The sequence below is a fragment of the Centruroides sculpturatus genome, unplaced genomic scaffold, assembly GCF_000671375.1.
Source record: "Centruroides sculpturatus isolate CEXI.00-Female unplaced genomic scaffold, Cexi_2.0 scaffold70, whole genome shotgun sequence".
Classification (NCBI taxonomy): domain Eukaryota; kingdom Metazoa; phylum Arthropoda; class Arachnida; order Scorpiones; family Buthidae; genus Centruroides; species Centruroides sculpturatus.
The window spans coordinates 1067517-1086236 of NW_019384571.1; the positions used below are offsets into that span (position 1 = coordinate 1067517).

At 28.0% G+C, this 18720-nt stretch overlaps 1 protein-coding gene across 3 annotated transcripts in view; it reads right to left on the bottom strand.

Moving 5' to 3' along the window:
- Positions 1-907: 907 nt before the first annotated feature.
- LOC111624181 (glutamate-gated chloride channel-like) overlaps positions 908-18720 on the bottom strand; it is a 31636-nt gene continuing 13823 nt past the window's right edge. For 2 of the 3 annotated variants that reach the window (XM_023366991.1, XM_023366990.1), the window contains exons 2-9: positions 10496-10572; positions 10101-10180; positions 9785-9849; positions 9480-9700; positions 9315-9397; positions 8631-8771; positions 7867-8288; positions 908-1657 (exon numbers count right to left, since the gene is read on the bottom strand). In XM_023366991.1, the coding sequence (XP_023222759.1) occupies positions 1325-1657; positions 7867-8288; positions 8631-8771; positions 9315-9397; positions 9480-9700; positions 9785-9849; positions 10101-10180; positions 10496-10560 (1410 nt within the window). In that variant the 5' untranslated portion in view covers positions 10561-10572 and the 3' untranslated portion in view covers positions 908-1324. Of the gene's footprint in view, positions 1658-7866; positions 8289-8630; positions 8772-9314; positions 9398-9479; positions 9720-9784; positions 9850-10100; positions 10181-10495; positions 10573-18720 lie in introns of those variants that run through there. The other variant, XM_023366992.1, reaches the window with a different exon arrangement.

The window sequence follows — 18720 nt, forward strand, 5'->3', positions numbered from 1 at the left end:
TATATTTTATGACATACCAGAATTATATAAAATTATTTTTTAATAAACATAATTTTCTAAACAATACAAATTAAAATTTTTTTCTGGTTTTTTTTAATGCATATTAAGCATCCAAATTCTATTGGCTAACAGATATCTCACAACTAAATTTCCTCAGGCATTATTTACAGCAGGCAAGATACAATAACTCAAAACTAGGAAAGGAATTCACATCACTATTTTAAAAAATTTCAGTTTTAACTGTTAAATAAATTTTCATTTATCGCTAGTAAAAGTTAAATATAACAGACGACGACAATAATAGTTCATTATTAAAAATATAATGGGACTTACTTTATTTATAATACAGATATGGTACAATATGCCTTTAGGCATATAATTTAACAATGGTAAATGGGAGAGTAAATATCTGGAAAAATAGAGAAATATTGGAGGAAAGACAAATGAGCAAAGGATTTCTTTTAAATTTAGCATAATAGTGATTTTATAAAAGTTGTTAACTGATTATGCTGGTTATTTATTGATATAATATGTGATATTTTCAAAGTTAGGCTCTCTTTCTATAGCTTTGCTAAGGTTAAACAAGTATCTAGCATAATTAAAAGGATATGTATCACGTTTAGAGATCTGTATATATTAATATGCATGAAATTGAATTCAGCAAAATTGTTATTTTAATTAGATTGCTAATATACTGTATACATTTACATAAATAATTTGTTCTACTTAATAACATATTTCTAATTAAGGAAAGTTTTTACATTTTATGTATATAAAATTAAATTATCATAAACTAAAATTTTGTTCAAGTATAAATCGATATTTACATTGGAGCAATACAATCTAGAAACTTTTTTTTTTGGCTTAAGATTTTTATCTTCAACTTAATATTATAAAAAATGTAGTTTTGACACAGAATTTGTAGAATTAAATATAAGAAAAAAAATAAAAATTTATGTAGAATTTCACAATAATTTAAATATCTATAAATGAATAAATTTACAATGAAAACTAGTAAAAGTATGAAATATAACACACTACACAGTTTGTGACTAAGGCACATATATTGTGAAATGTGTCTTCCGGATTTCAATACAGTAGGCACCGAAAATTGTTTATTATGCCATGTATCACAAACTATGAGCATGGGGTATTCGTTGTTGAACATTGGCAAGTGATATATATATAATAGTGAAGGTGGATTTAATCTGTGTAATCTTATATTTTTCGGAGCATTAAACAAAATTGATTTGTAGAATGCATAGAATATGCTTGCCCAGCAAGCTGGCTCTTTTTATTTTATAATTTGTTGCTATATTTTGTTTTAATAATCTTCATTTATGATAAGATTCCAATTTTCCGACTGCGATGGTAATATAATGGAATGAGCAAGAAAGAAACCAAACACGAATATTCCAAATAATACAGGAAACACTATTTTTGACACATTGTCGATACTAGCTGGAATTCTCTGTTTGGAGGAAGATTCAATGATTAATATTTGTGTTCTCTTCAGCCAGTCCCATAGTGCCAAAGTCGGTTGTGGACCAGGTGGTTGAGGTTGTGGTGCTTGATGCTGTGAAAAATCTGTCATTACTGGTGTCTCCTGTGGTGTTAAATCATTAGTTTCTGAACCTGGAGATTCTGAATTTGTTTTCTATTTTAAAAACAACAAAAGACAGTTATTAAAATACATTTTAAATTTAAGATAATTTTTTTACAAGATTGAATAATAACTGAAATTAAATATTCATTTAAACAATTTAATTTTTTTATTTCTTATCTAAACAGTTTAAAAAAGTATAACTAACTAGATATTAATATATATTCAGTATCATTTATTATTTGAATTAGAAAAACTGAAAATGCATTGTAAATATAATAATATATAATTAAATTGCTATCAATACAAAGTATGAAAAACTTCAGCTTCTATTTACTTCTTTTTTATTATACAAGATAATTTAGTTTAAGTATCCCATTTTTTATTTATAAAAATGACTAAGCTTTCATTATAATAAATGTAATGACCAAGTAAATTAAGTGGATTGAATTCTTATGTTAATTTTCCTGAGTTTATCAGTTTTAATGATAAATTTAGTTATTTAATTTTTAAAAAATTATTTTTAATTAAAATTTTATTAATATGTAGATAAAAATTATAATCTATCAAGTAGTTTAAAAAATGCTCTTAATACGTTTTATATTATTACTTATTCCTGGAATATATATGAATTAATAAATTCATTTATTCAATATATATTTCTTAAATTCTAATTTTTTTTTATTTAAAAGCATCATAAATCCTTATTTAAAGATTCAGAATTCCAGAAAATTATCTTACATAATCCATGTTTAAAACAAATGTTTAATTATTTGTAGCAAATTTTTTTAAAAAAAAAACTAAACAAATTCAAGCAGAATATTTTTTAAATATAATTAAATATATAAAAACTTCGACATTATTTATTTTAAATATTGGGAATGTTCCAGTTAACTTTTTTTGGTAGAAAAATAATTATCTATGATGTGGATGAAAATTAAAAAATAAAAAAGAAAGTTAGTATTACATAATAGAAAAAGTTCAGTCTATTTTTTTATTTACTAAATTAAATTTGCCAGCGAATAAGTAGTAGCTGTCTGAAGATTTACACGAATAGCTATCGATATAAGAAGAAAAAAACAGCAAAATAGGTGGCAAGTTAAGAGATCCAATTTACTGGACGAAAAGATAGTAATCAGTTTTGTTATATTTCTTGCTATTGGATTATCTTTATTACGATACTATGACATCGAATCCGCAGGACTTCTCAACCGTGATTTACAACACACGGCTAGCACTCGACACTTATTGATTACGTGCAATTATTTCATACAACAGCTTAACCTATAACAAATCCTTATCGCTTGACGTTATCCTATCGGATGACTGACTTTTCAATAGCATCTTTTCGAAACTGTCAATAAAATAAAGAGCTATATCGAAATCTATAACACGAAAGATTTATTTTAAAAAATAATGTTTTTTCAATTTCTTTTAGCTGATTTGTAACGAATTTATTATTTGACGTCTGTGGACCCTAAGTAGGCATTTTTCAGGCCATTGTAGGTCCGGGCAGATCTATGATGGGGTGCAGTACGATGGCGCGTTATCCTAGGAACAAAAAGAGAGACTACCTGGGACCCCCAAATCAATCTTTTGTAAGATCTTTCTCCAAAAAATCTTCTCGAAGTCAACACTACATGGTCTCCCTAATCTAAATTTACCTGAGTCCAATTAAGCTATAACGTGCCACTGGTGCTGGATGATGAGGGATGGGACCCGACATTTTTTTAAAATTTATTCTTTCCGCCCTGTGGGCACTAAGAGGGCATCTTTTAGCGAGCTCATTATGGACTCAGCCAGGTCCACAATGGGACGGCCGGGTGATGCGGGACGGGCCGACATATTTGGAGCGAACCACCCCGAAAAATTCCTGAGTTTTTCGATTCGATCCCGGTGATTCCTTAACCGGTCTCGACCATTTGGCACATTTATTTTTTGATATAAATAAGATTTTTTCTAAAATATAATTATTTTTTTTATCATATTCACTATAATTGCTTTTGGAATAAATACAAAAAAAATTTAATAAAGTTTTAAAAATAAAATTTAAAGCATTGTTTCTGAATTAAATTACAGAAACTATTTTCAGAAAAATGATAATAAAAAAATGGCAATGGCACAATTTGGATCTTTGCCTGAGAACTTTTTTCTTAGTGTTAATAAATTACTTCGGGCATAATAAAGCACAAAGAAGAAACAATTGCTATACCAAAGAATTATACTGTACTACTACATACATTTGTACTATAAGTTACTTCTACTATATTAAATGTTTTTCTTACATATTCTCAATAATTTTTAGATTGATTTATAATAATAATTATATTACAGTAGAGCGTCGATTATCGAAAAAATCGATTAACCCGAACCGACTTCAGAGTACTAATTCCAGAAATTACGAAATCGTTAAGTAATAACTTTTGTTATTAACATCAATGTTGTGTTTTATTTATTACAGTACAAATAGAAAAGCATGATTAATGAATCGCAGGCTTCTATTGCATCAAATGCTTTACTGTGCGTAGGCACAATGAAGCATGTGATGCATTCGAAACAGCATTGACATGGTTGGAATTGCAAGCTCAAGCAGATTTTTCAACTCTCACGACGATCGAGTCAGCCAGGAATGGTAGCAGCGTTAAAAAGAAAAACAAAATAAGTGATTTCTTTAAAAAAAGACCTGTAGTNATTATCTTTATTACGATACTATGACATCGAATCCGCAGGACTTCTCAACCGTGATTTACAACACACGGCTAGCACTCGACACTTATTGATTACGTGCAATTATTTCATACAACAGCTTAACCTATAACAAATCCTTATCGCTTGACGTTATCCTATCGGATGACTGACTTTTCAATAGCATCTTTTCGAAACTGTCAATAAAATAAAGAGCTATATCGAAATCTATAACACGAAAGATTTATTTTAAAAAATAATGTTTTTTCAATTTCTTTTAGCTGATTTGTAACGAATTTATTATTTGACGTCTGTGGACCCTAAGTAGGCATTTTTCAGGCCATTGTAGGTCCGGGCAGATCTATGATGGGGTGCAGTACGATGGCGCGTTATCCTAGGAACAAAAAGAGAGACTACCTGGGACCCCCAAATCAATCTTTTGTAAGATCTTTCTCCAAAAAATCTTCTCGAAGTCAACACTACATGGTCTCCCTAATCTAAATTTACCTGAGTCCAATTAAGCTATAACGTGCCACTGGTGCAGGATGATGAGGGATGGGACCCGACATTTTTTTAAAATTTATTTTTTCCGCCCTGTGGGCACTAAGAGGGCATCTTTTAGCGAGCTCATTATGGGCTCAGCCAGGTCCACAATGGGACGGCCGGGTGATGCGGGACGGGCCGACATATTTGGAGCGAACCACCCCGAAAAATTCCTGAGTTTTTCGATTCGATCCCGGGCCTCCAAAGCGGTAGACTGATTCCTTAACCGGTCTCGACCATTTGGCACATTTATTTTTTGATATAAATAAGATTTTTTCTAAAATATAATTATTTTTTTATCATATTCACTATAATTGCTTTTGGAATAAATACAAAAAAAAAAAAATGTAATAAAGTTTTAAAAATAAAATTTAAAGCATTGTTTCTGAATTAAATTACAGAAACTATTTTCAGAAAAATGATAATAAAAAAATGGCAATGGCACAATTTGGATCTTTGCCTGAGAACTTTTTTCTTAGTGTTAATAAATTACTTCGGGCATAATAAAGCACAAAGAAGAAACAATTGCTATACCAAAGAATTATACTGTACTACTACATACATTTGTACTATAAGTTACTTCTACTATATTAAATGTTTTTCTTACATATTCTCAATAATTTTTAGATTGATTTATAATAATAATTATATTACAGTAGAGCGTCGATTATCGAAAAAATCGATTAACCCGAACCGACTTCAGAGTACTAATTCCAGAAATTACGAAATCGTTAAGTAATAACTTTTGTTATTAACATCAATGTTGTGTTTTATTTATTACAGTACAAATAGAAAAGCATGATTAATGAGTCGCAGGCTTCTATTGCATCAAATGCTTTACTGTGCGTAGGCACAATGAAGCATGTGATGCATTCGAAACAGCATTGACATGGTTGGAATTGCAAGCTCAAGCAGATTTTTCAACTCTCACGACGATCGAGTCAGCCAGGAATGGTAGCAGCGTTAAAAAGAAAAACAAAATAAGTGATTTCTTTAAAAAAAACCTGTAATAAATAATTTTTTACATAAATATTGCACTTTATTTTATTTTGATTTTACTATTATACTACGTATATATTTTTTCTTTGAATTCAAAATTTCATCAGTACGTTACAGTTTGCAACGAAAGACTTGTTTTATTAAAAACAATTAGACAATTTTTTCCTCGCTTATCATTTGTATCTGTTAAATTTCTCCGCCTTAATTTGTTTTTTTACTATTGTACTACAATTAAAATTAATATTTTTACTTTATTCGAGGTATTTATCTTTGTCTCCTTTTCCTACAAGTGTAATCAATTATTCGAAAACATCCCTACCGATTATTTCGGATAATCGACGTTCAACTGTATTTATGTTATGATAATAATATACATATTAAAATAGAGTATATTAAACAAAATGTACAGAATAACATTTTTATCTGTAATATTTATTATTATAGTCTACTATCCAACATATTTGTGGCATATAATACATGCTTGTGTATATTAATCGAACATACACTAGTCGCGTATAAATTTCTTTCAAAAACGTTTAATTAGATGTAAAAAAATTTAATTAGACTTAATCACCGAATTTAAGTTTTGCAATTACTTTTAATAGAAACAAAATTTGATTAAAGTTGCTGTTTTCTGTATTCATTGGATGCTAACTTCTACATATTCGTGGTTACTAAAGAACATCAAAGCTCACGATCAGAATCAATTAGCAAGTTAAATAAAAGATCAAGTCATCTAGCCGATGATTAAATTATAAGAAAAGATGTAAATCGAATCGCCTTACAGTTATTTGTCTTGTGTTAACTTTCCAACTAATGAAGGAAGCGTAATTTACTAAAACAAGAACTAATTTTACACCAAAAAAATGTAGTTTATAATATAATCATTTAAAAAAATAAACAAGATTTACATTTTAACAGCAACAAAACTATAAAAAAAATTATTTTCCATGTCTTGTAATTTCCAAATTATTAAGAAATTATGATTAAAACTTCCGTAAATATTAATGAAATTTTTTAAAATTATCATTTTAATATATTTATAAACGTATTAACTCGGGCTATATAAAACCGAATTAATTTGAAATATATCTACAGTGTAAGTATTTTTATGAAGGTAATAGAGTTTAGAGGGAGGAGAGAAAGATAAAGCCTCAATTGAGAAGCTGATTTATCTGTCACATATTCCTACGTGTTTATTGTAAGAGAGCCAATTATTCTTAGAAAAAAGCCGAATTCTTATGAATGGAGAAAGAGGAAATTGCATTGGACCAGTGGGATTTGGCATCAAAGACTTAAGAGCTTTGAGGTCGTGTCCTGTAGGATCGTATCGAACTGTCACCTAAATGACAGTTCTGACATAAAATCTTAAGTTGCCGGCGATAAAATCGATTGATCATATATTAACATCATTTATTTTAAATCCGTAAACAAAAGTATAATTAAAATTAAATACAGATTTTCCAAATAATCTATTGATACAATTTTAGCGTTGTTCATTCGAAAGAAAAATAAAATTTATTAGAAAATTCTATTAAAATTATTTAAATAAAATTCATAAATTAATAATAACTAATTTTTGTATAATTAAATTATAAATTTATTTCTCTCGTATTAATTTGCAATTTAAATTTTCGAGTAGTAAAATTATGTAAAAATTTCAATAATAATTATTATCACAGTATATAATTAATAAGTATAACGACTGCAAATCTTTAAAAACATTAAAAATTCTGAAGTCTAAGTAATGTCTAAGTAAGGACTTATCCTTATATCAATGAATTGATTGAATGTTAATTAAATTATAGATCTAAATAGGTCAAGAATTTCATCTATTATTTATTCCCTAAATAATTAATTTCATATAAATGGAAGAATGTAGGCTTAGCATGTATTAATCTACTGTAAAGAATTTCTGTATTTTTATTATGTGCTATTCAAAATGTCAAATTAAATATTTGTTTCGAAGTATCTCGATTATAAAAGATTAGTTTGATATAAGTCTATAGCAAAAAGTAGAATGGAGTGAGACTTACAGTTCCATCACTTCCACGACGTTGTCGTACGTGGCTTTGTCCACTCGGAGTTCTCACAATTTCTGTGGGTACAGGAAGCGCCGAAGGAGGCCTGCTCCTTGGTAACTTCCTGTGCAAATAATTCACTACAACGTACTCCAGCATGGAAACATAGATGAAGAAGAGGCAGACGCCGTCCCACAGATTCATAGCTTTGAGGTCGGACACTACGGGGAGGTTTGATCGGAATCTATTGGTGGTGGTGCAGAAATTCAACATAGTGGTTACGCCTATCATAACGCGTGCAGGGACTACAGTAATATCCAACCAGAAACTAATGAAGGAACTTGTCACCAGTACCATTCCGGGCACAAAAACGGTGCTGAAATAAAAGGATTTGTCGCGGGTGAAGACTAGAAGGACGTGCAAACAGCTGAAATTACCTAAAGAAAAATAAATTTACATATTTAAAATATTCGTAGAAGCATATCATATTTATAGAATGTGAATTTTCTCTTAAGTACACCGATCGATAACCATCCATAATATATACAACATCTGCCATTAATGTAGACGTTATTTGCGTGCAATTTACATTTAACTACTTAAAATGATAGATTAACTAAGATGTATAATTAATTAAATAGCCATTATATTCAATTCGACATAAATCTTATTTGCTGATTTGGAATTGCTACTGAATAAAATTATGCCATGTTTTCACATGGCATTTTTAAACATTTCATTAATATTTTTGCGATATTTAGAGTATAACTTAGTAATACCTCTCCAAGTATGATGTGGTTCACATACTCCAGAATAATTCTTAACCATGTAGGCGTTGTGGTACTGCAAAGTAGAAGCCTGTTGGATTGGCGGTTCTTCAACTGACCATCTGAGCTCCATCTGAGAAACTTCATATGAAACTAGTTAAAAAAAGAAAAGGCAAAGTATATTTAAACCATTAAATTATTAAAATTAATTATTTTTATTCTAAAATACAAATTTAAAAGCTCTGCAAAATGTATAATTACAATGTTTATAACTTTGCAAATGAGTTAAAGTATAAATATAATCTCTGCTTTAGAATCTCTAAATTGAAAGATCAACCAAATCCTTAGAATTTTAAGTTTTATAATTAAATTTAGAAATGTTCTTGTTATTTAAATCTCAATTTTAAATTAGTCTGGGCAAGAATTGAACGCATTAATACTATTTAATCCCAGTTTATATACTGTTAAGAATATTCTTATCATCATCAAATAGTATTTTTATGATGAAGCGAGTCCGATACATAAATATTGTTCTTTCTAACTTAGAATAATTTTTATATAAAACAATACAATTAAAATGGACGTAAGTTTATAACATTCTTATTATATGCATATTCCATTAATTGGTTATATTTAATTATGAATTTTTAAGGATTTTAATACATAAAATAAGATAAAATTAAGTTCTCCACCTACTACTTTCCATCGCGAATGAGCATTTTGGATTATCGAAAGGAAATATTTTAAGATTTCCTTGACAATTGAGAATCATCTTGCGCCTGAAAATAAAATTAATAAACTTAGTTAATTACAATTTAAAATATTTAATTATATTCAACAAGATAGAGAGATGATGGCTACCGTATTGTGTAGTAAACTGTTCCGTTGGAATAAATCCTAAGCGCTATGTAAGGTGCAGCAATGGGTTGTTTGGCTTCTCCATGTTTGATGAAGTAAATATCCGGTAACCAAGTATAATTAAAATGTTTCAAAGCATTCAAATACTTGTGTGTACCTTCGTCATCAAACATCAATCTACTATCTACCCATTTCTGATGCAAAAGTAATTCTACTTCGTACGTCTAGTAAGATAACTTATTACTTTGTTAGGGAAAATAAATAAGTTTTTGAATAAATAAAATATAAGAAATAAGAGAAAAATTTACCAAACTCGATTCTCCCGGTGATAACAATGATAATAAAAGGACGGTGATATTTACAATGGGAGTATCTGAAAGATGAATGATGGATTTTAAGCTGTCTTTTAACTAATGATGACACTTTATAGTACACAATAAAATCTCTTTTTAACTATGATAAATCGATTTTTATGTTGTATACAACATTATTCTTTTATAAATTGCTAAACAAAGAATTCAAACTATCAGTTATCAGTCTCAATTCTGTAAAAATGTGGTCAATTTAATTCTTTTTATTGAAAAAAGTAATATAAATTACTATATATTTTTGGAATTCATTTACCTCCTGGTCTCATTCGCCTGTCATATCGACTTGGATGCAAAATGTGATCCAGAATTTCCTTATCGGTCTTATTTATAAAACTAAAATAATAGAAATAAATTAAATCATAAAAATTATTATCGATTAAATCGATTTTTCTTACTAGAATAAAGGAAACGAAACCGCGTGTTATGTAATTTAAATTTTTTTTTTAAAAAAAAAAGTATATATTAAATTAAGAGATCGATATTTTCATTTTTAGATTTTAAGAAATGATTTGTAATTTATAAAAATTACGTTTAACGATTCGTTTTAAATTTCGTGCGTGCGTAATATTTCTTTACCATTTAAAATTATCGCGAATTTATAGAAAAAAATGATGCGAAAGAAGATGCAATAGAGGAAAATATACTCACAGAGGTTGTCCAGCAGCAATTCCAACAAATGACCAAGTCGCTACGAGAGCGAACCATTCACCCATCTTCGAGAGGTTCTGTTAAGATATCCAGAAATGACCACTTGATAAACAACGCTTTGTCACATGACAGGTAGTGTCCGTGCATACAAATGGATACCATAGCAACCAACGGATACAATTGTCGGCTCGTCACCTACTATTTTTATATCCCTCATATAATCATCATCTAAATAAGCTTTTGAATAATTTAAAGAATGCAAAAACCATTATATAAAAAAGAAAAAAAATTTTTTTTTAATTGTCAAGCTAAAATTTAGTTTTTATCATTCTTCACTCTTGACGTGATGTTACCAAAACAGAATTTCTTTTAGAGAACTTTATCAATAATTTATATAAGAAATCCCTCGCTGAAGCTAATGAATTACTCATCGAGAAGAAACTGAGTAAGTAACATATTCTTGGTTTATTTTTAAATATAAATTTAAATATTATATGTTTATATTGAAAAAAATATATACATATTTTAGACGTTAACGGTTTGGTATATTTTAAAACATAAATTTTTATAACCATGCGTTTCTTTACATCTACTCTAATTCTAAATGGTAAACTTTAAAGAAAATCTGAATTTTTACTGGAATTTGTTAAGATTATTATAACTTTAACACATAAGAAATTTTTAATATTTATGAAGACATTAATCATTAAAACTCTTGTAAAAATAAGTGTTGAAATTTGGCACACGTAGTACAGCACCGAAGGGAATTTAAAGAGATATGGATCAAACTAAAAGCGTTTTAATTAAAATTTATGAATGGTTCGATATTATGTAATAAATCGTCTCGATCGAAAGAACTATCTGGATTATGAGAATAAGTTTCTTCAATTCCATCATTCATCATTCTAATCAACACCAGGAATTCTGCATTGCAATAAACATCGACATTTTGGATGCCATAAAATTGATGTTTTCCTAAAGTTTAAAAGTTCAGAAAAATCTAAGACCTAGAAATATATATTTTTTCCTCTCATAAACGGAAAAAGTATCGAGTTCTAAGGCGACATGTAACACAAATCAAGGAAAAAAAAATCTAATTTTGTCATCTCTCCAAAAATTTATGGATTTGTCAGCTTACGAGCATGAATCTTGGGTTTTTCCGATTCTGTCCATTTTAGTATCTTCTCTTTCTCATTAAATATACGATTTATCAGATAATTTCAGGAATTTTTTTATTTAAAAACGATTAAAATATAAATTTTCTGTTTATTTAAAAGTGTAAATATTGCTGTTTGTATACACGTACCTAAGTTATATAAGGAACATTAAAACTCTTATTGTTTACTTAAAATGTTAGATAAACGATTTTAAATCAAATATGAATGAAAATATATTCAGTTATTTCCAATTCCGTGATATTTTAACCTCAGAAAGTAGTTTATATTTCTATATTTAGTTATGTTATAGCTTTACGTGAGCGACTGAATCTACCTGTAATAGCTTGGCTTAAAAAATTAAATTTCCTTGAGGTACCACAGATAAAATGGAAATTTATAGCACAGAAAAGTTTTCAACCATCGTCAAGAGATATATCTAGAAGATTAATAAAGTTTTCTTCTCAGTTAGTGATTCATTATGTTTCGTCCTCACGTTGAAATCATTAATTTAAATAACAGTTGCAGACTATTTTATGTATAACCTTGAGCATTTTTGATGTAATTTGTTATACGAGCTTTACAGCTGAACTGGTTGAGTATAGCACTTTAACGCTTAATTTTATTCATTTTAAAGCTTTCCTTTAATTTTTCCATTAAAATAATTTCTCTTTGGGAGATAAAAACCTTATGATGAATGATCTGGTGATAAGTGATAACATTATATCTTGTATAGCTTCTAGTAAAAATTGATGCTTTAATTTCTTTTTTGACTAAGAAATTTCTTCGATAATCAGATAGAAAAATATTGATTTTTGTGAAATATTATCACTGCGATTGAGTGTGACGATTAATGGCCTCGAACAATTTATTTTTCTACGCATAAAAAACATCTTTAACATTTTAGATTTGATCTTGGATATTATTAAAAAAAGGAAAAAGTCGCCATTTATCATATTTTGACAAATTAAATTTCTTTATTTTTTCTAGATTTAATGGTTTATAGAATTTATTCGTTTATAAAATAAATTTAAAACGAATATTTAATATTTTTTTTAAGTTTTAATAACAACACTAATAATTTTCCTAAAGGAAATTATAATAAAAATTAAATTAATTTATAAAAGAAATTATTAAAAGTATATCTCAAGGGGTTAAGAAATTGTTTCGGGTAATGAAAGCAATCAATTTTTAAAATGATAAATAAAAATGCGAGGAATTAACAAATATGATAGGACGAATACATAAGTCAATTACATTAAAATTTGCATTTGAAATTAATATAGTGTAGTGGGAAATCATATTCGTTCTCATAAAATTCATACTAAGAAAATTCAATATGCTGGCTGATACCATAAACTGCATTCGAGTCAAACATGAGTTGTGTTTGGAGATGCGATACAGCAAACTGCGATTGAATGCTACATCATACATCTTCTGTCGATCCATTACTGTTCTTTATACTATTTCTGGTATTTGTTGGCTTGTATAGAATGATCTGAATTCAATTTTCCAGGCTATTTTGTAGAAAGATCATATTTTAAATCTCAAGGCTTTAAAAATTTTTTTAGAAATTCTAAACTTTAAAAATAAACAAGCAAATATATGTATTAAGTTTATTTTTTAGAAAAATTTGTTTTTTTCAGTTGTTCTTGAAATGGTTTAGTGATAAAAATAACTAATTTATATAAATAAATTTCTAAAAAAAAGAATGATCCAGGATTTAAGGTAACAAATGTAATAAATTATGTACAGTACAGTACATCATTAAAAAATTGTAAATAAAATTTTTCAGAGTTTATTCTTATATAATAATTGATACATAATTATTTTCTAATTTTTTAAAATAAATGTAATTTCTTTTAAAAATAAAATAGTTATATAAGAATAAATTGTTAAAAAGATCTTAAAGACACAAATGTGAGAGGTCAAATTTTTCGTAGGATTCATTCAAAGAATATTCAAATTAGAGCATTATGCTTTAATTTGTACATTTGTCCAACTAATGAATCGTGAAGTGCCTATTTTTGGATAATATTACGGTCTTAACAATATTAATGTATGAACATTAACGTTAAAGGCAGATTATCACGTCTATTTAATGCATACGTAAAATGTCTAGCTTTTCTCGAATAACCAATCTGGTTTTAATGTAATTTAGCCTTCTAACACAGAGGCACTTTAATGTAGAGTAAAGCTTGGGGCCTGGGAGTAAAGCGGGCCCCTTTAGTTACCTTTTTTCGAACAAATGAAATACGTAAATTGTTTCTTTATTAATGAAAAGCAGCTTTAACGATTTTATGTTAGTAAAACAAATTAATTTATAGGTGTAGGAACTACTACAAGACCCTAAGTTTCTCGGATCCAAGGAAAAATCCTCAACTCGATTATAGAGAAATGTAGAATATTTATGTAAAATTGTTTACGAAATCTTTAGATAAAAGATTTTTCATATCAATAAAATTATTGTGGTTAAATTTGATTAAGTTCCTTTCAGGTAAAACTAAGATTTAATATATTAATAGTAAAAGTGAAAGAGATGAATATAGTCCGTGAATTCATTTATCAAATTTAAATAAAATATGGAAGATTTTCGGGAATAAATTCACTTTGGAATTGTATAAAATACATCATTTTAGAACTGTTCAGTTAAAAAGTCGAATAAGAGAGATTTTTTAATAAAAATAAAAGAAAAGAAAAAAGAATAAATGAATTTAAGATAAAAATTTACACATAAATATTTATTCGCTTTCATTTATAAATTATATTTTATATTTTTAGATTAAAAAATTTGCTTAAATATTGCTCACTTTTCAAAATAATAATTAAATTTAAATATTTAAAATTTATATTTATAATGTCATTTTATGAATATTTAATGTATAAATTTATTTATTTATTTATATGAAATTAGCAAATTAACTAGAATCCGAACAAATGTGATGTCAGATTTGATTCCAAGCTTACCATGTTAAAAATATCTAAAAACCATATTATTTCATTTATTTTCTTATTTTTACTTGATAAACTAAATGAATTTTTAGAAAATAAATTTATAAAAATAAAAAAATTCAATATTATAATTTCTAACTTCAGATTTGTTAAACCGAAATGAAGTTTGTCATTAGGAGATCATTAAGGAATCTCATTAGAAGATCCATTTACTATATTAAAAACAGCGTTAGATTATATTTTTATAATTCACCTAAATTGATGAGATGCTAATAAATAAATATGAAAAAAAACAGCTTATTTTTTCAACATAAAATATTCAACTTGAAGTTAATATTAAGGGATAAGGGTCATTGAAGAATGTATTAGCTCATGAGGAATATCATTGAAGAATGTATTAGCTCATTTTTCTATGGCAGCATAAGAAATTCTTTCAAAACATTCCTTCGGCAAATTATAATCAGTTATTTTTACAATATATTAACAAAATCTAACGCTAAAAATATGAAACGGAGCTCGAACCAGTCACAAATATGAAGCGGCATCTTCCTTCGAAATCCATAAAAATACATAAATAAAATCAATAAAACAAATTTTTCATCACTTATCAGAAAAACAAGTTAATATACAGCAAGTTTATATTATATTTTTTATATAAAACACTTCATTCTGGAGACCTTATGTATCCGAAACAAATGTCCTTGTTGATTCCGTTCCATCTGTGCCTGTCTGTAATATAGAAGTTAATTATTTATCATCCAATTCGCTGTTTATATACATTTTGGAAGAAAAAACATAGAATTCTTGGATATTCTGAAGAGTATATCGTAAAACAAGTTTAAATTTTGAAAAATTCCCATTAATGTTTTTAATCTAAACATGATTATAGCTTCTTAAAAGTAATTATTACGTCAATAAGAAAATTAAAACAGTATTTTTCTTCGTTTCTATTTTGAGTTAAAGATGCAAAATTTATGAAAGTTATATTTAAATTAATGTTATAAAAGATATTCACTTCTATAAGTAAATTTATAATGTATCTGAGGTAACATTTTTAAGCTTTACATTGGTGAAACTTTATATCTATAAATTGCTCCAAAAATATGTCTTACAAGCGAAATAGTGACTTGTAAATTTTAAATTAAACGCTCTCTCGACATATATTATAAAGAAATAATAAAAAGATGAGCGATAGAGGAATTTCATTACAGAACCATTGTGAAATATGAAGATTGTCAGAAAAGTTTCGATTTTTGGTGCACGCTTCTGTAAAGTTCTCGATATAAAAGATAAATTTACAGCTAAGCTTGAGTTACATAAATTTGTTTAAAGATTACAAATTTGAATCGAGTAGCGAATAGATTTTTCAATTCGTAAAGATTACTATAATAAATTTTGTATTTTATGAATTTTGTTTGAGTTTAAATAAGATTACTTCAGAATAAAAACATCAATAATTTTTCTCTTTTATAAAAATTCATTTTACGGTTTTCAATATTATATTTTGAGTCAATACAACTAATGAATAATTTTCGATGAGATTAATTTACAATTTTATTTATTGTGTATCTTCAGTTACCAGATAATAATATAAATAATTTAGTTTCATAATTAATAAATATATTTATTAACGAAAGAAGTAAATGAAGCAATCTCTATTTCACTAAATGGGTGATGGGGTGAAAGAAAGCTATCAGTTTAAATATAAATTCCTAGAGTTTGAATGATGCTTTTTACTAATTAACACATTCGCAAGTGGCCAAGTGAATAACATCACTAAACACTGGTAGTGCAAAGAACACTAGATCGCGGGTTCGCGCCTGACCAATAAACTGGCCACGTGGAGTTTACTGGGTTTTTTTCCTTCTTCTTTACGTGCTCTGATACTAAATAGGAGCCAGTTTCTCATAGAGTCCTCCCGGAAGACACTGTCAGATCATCCATGTATTGTGTTGTCTTATCTCATTCAAGACAGATTTATTGAGATTTAAATCAAACTGTAAATATGTCTTTCGGATTAAGATCAAATTTATTAAGACATTTAACCTCACTTATTTACTAGTCTATATATATAAAGTAATAAACATCAAAAAATTTCATACGTAGCCAATCACGTTTCCTCTATGACACGTGATCTATATTCTGCCAATCGTACAAGTATAACATCACGCTCCAGCAAACCGGAAACGCCGCCATTATCTCTCTCTCGCTTTCAAGATTTAATTGAATATTTAAAGTACTTACAGCACATTTTGATTTAAGAGTTTATCGTAACCTGCATATATTTTGAGAGTAGTTATATATCTATTAAAATCCTAGTTTTTTAAATTATCCCAATTTTTAACAAAGAAATCTTGTTTCAAAAGAAGTTAAGGACATTCGGATATTTTAAATTAAAGATTATTTTCCAACTTGGTCGGAGGTTTTTAGTATGTTGTTCGATGGTTGTCAGACCGTGAATTCGAAGCGAGATTCGCGTTTACGGTCTGACAACCAACAGTTTTTATTGGTGATGGTTACTGTTTGAAGGAAGAACACTATAAATATAGTGATTTATGATGCTGCCATTCAAGATATTTTTCGATTTAAAAAAGGAAAGTGTTTGCGAATTACTCATTCATTCGGTTGGTTTGGTTTGATGGGATACGGTAACGCAACACATGGGCGCTCTGCCAAGGGAGCTGACTCTCCGGATACTTTCTATGGGGAAACTGACCTCTATTTAGTTGTTAAACGTAAATTAAACCCGGAAAATATGAGAAAGTGGATCCTATTTAGATTTTAAACACGAGAAAGCCCGGAAAAACTTCGTCCGCGGGTGAGTACGAACCCGCAACAGACTATCAGTGTTCAATGGTTTCATCTACTCGACCACTGGTAGACATCGTGCATTCGGACTTAACGTTATTTATGTATTACATCAATTATAGTCAAGAAGTGTAAATAATTCTCAAGAGATAATGTTGCCATATTATCCTTTTGGAAGATAAATACAATAAAATCTATGTAAATCGGAATGACACGATATCGAATATTTTTCAATTTTATTCATGTTCCGTTTTGGACAGGTTTCACTGTACCATTAAATTATGTTTAAAATATTAAAGATGATCATCTTTAATATTTTAAACATAATTTAATGGTACAGTGGTACAAAAAGCTTATTTAGCATTTAATTTAGCAATATTATAATATTTTATTTATGATTTTATAAGTATTTAGTTGTTTTATATGACAAAAAATACTACATTTGGTGAATATCATGCTAATTAAAAACATAAACTATAAACAGTTATCTATACTAATATTATAAAGAGGTAATGTTTGTATGTTTGTATGTATGTATGTATGTATGTATGTAAGTTTGTTTGCAGCAGGTAATCTCCGAAACTACTCATCCGATTTCAAAAATTCTTTCACCAATATTTAGAATTATAGGCTGTATATTATTCCGTTAAACATTCATATAAATTAAATGATATCATCTATGTTTAAGGCTATGTTTATGTTTAACAGATGGCGCTACGAATACGACGCCCTAAGTTTGCTTTTCTGTGAGGCATTATGCTTTTCTGTGAAAATGAACTAAAACAGATCATCTTCTATCTACGAGTATTTATATAAATAAAAATGTAATGTTCGTTTGTTCCTACCGATTGCTTTGAAATTTTGACATAACGCTGCATTCGAATACGCACGTGTTTTTATATACTGTAATATACGTGTCGAAATCCCCCCCCCACTGAAGGGAGATGGTCAGGATTAAGGCTTACGATAAAGAACTCTGCTTCTATTTATACTATTTTAGATGCGGGTTTTTGCGTTTTTGATTGCGTTTTAATAGGGTACGTCAACAGAATGTACACTAAGAAGGGATTTTTCGATATTCCCCCGCGAGGGAGAGGGACAGAATTAAGGCTTACCGTGAAGAACTTGGCTTCTATTATATTATTTTAGATGCGGGTTTTTGCGTGTTTGATTGCGTTTTAATAGGGTACGTCAAGAGAATATACACTAAGAAGAAATTTTTCGAAAAATTTCCCCCCCACGGGAGAAGTGTTATACATTTATAATAGATACATTTTGAGCCACAACAACGCGTGGCGGGGTCTGCTAGTA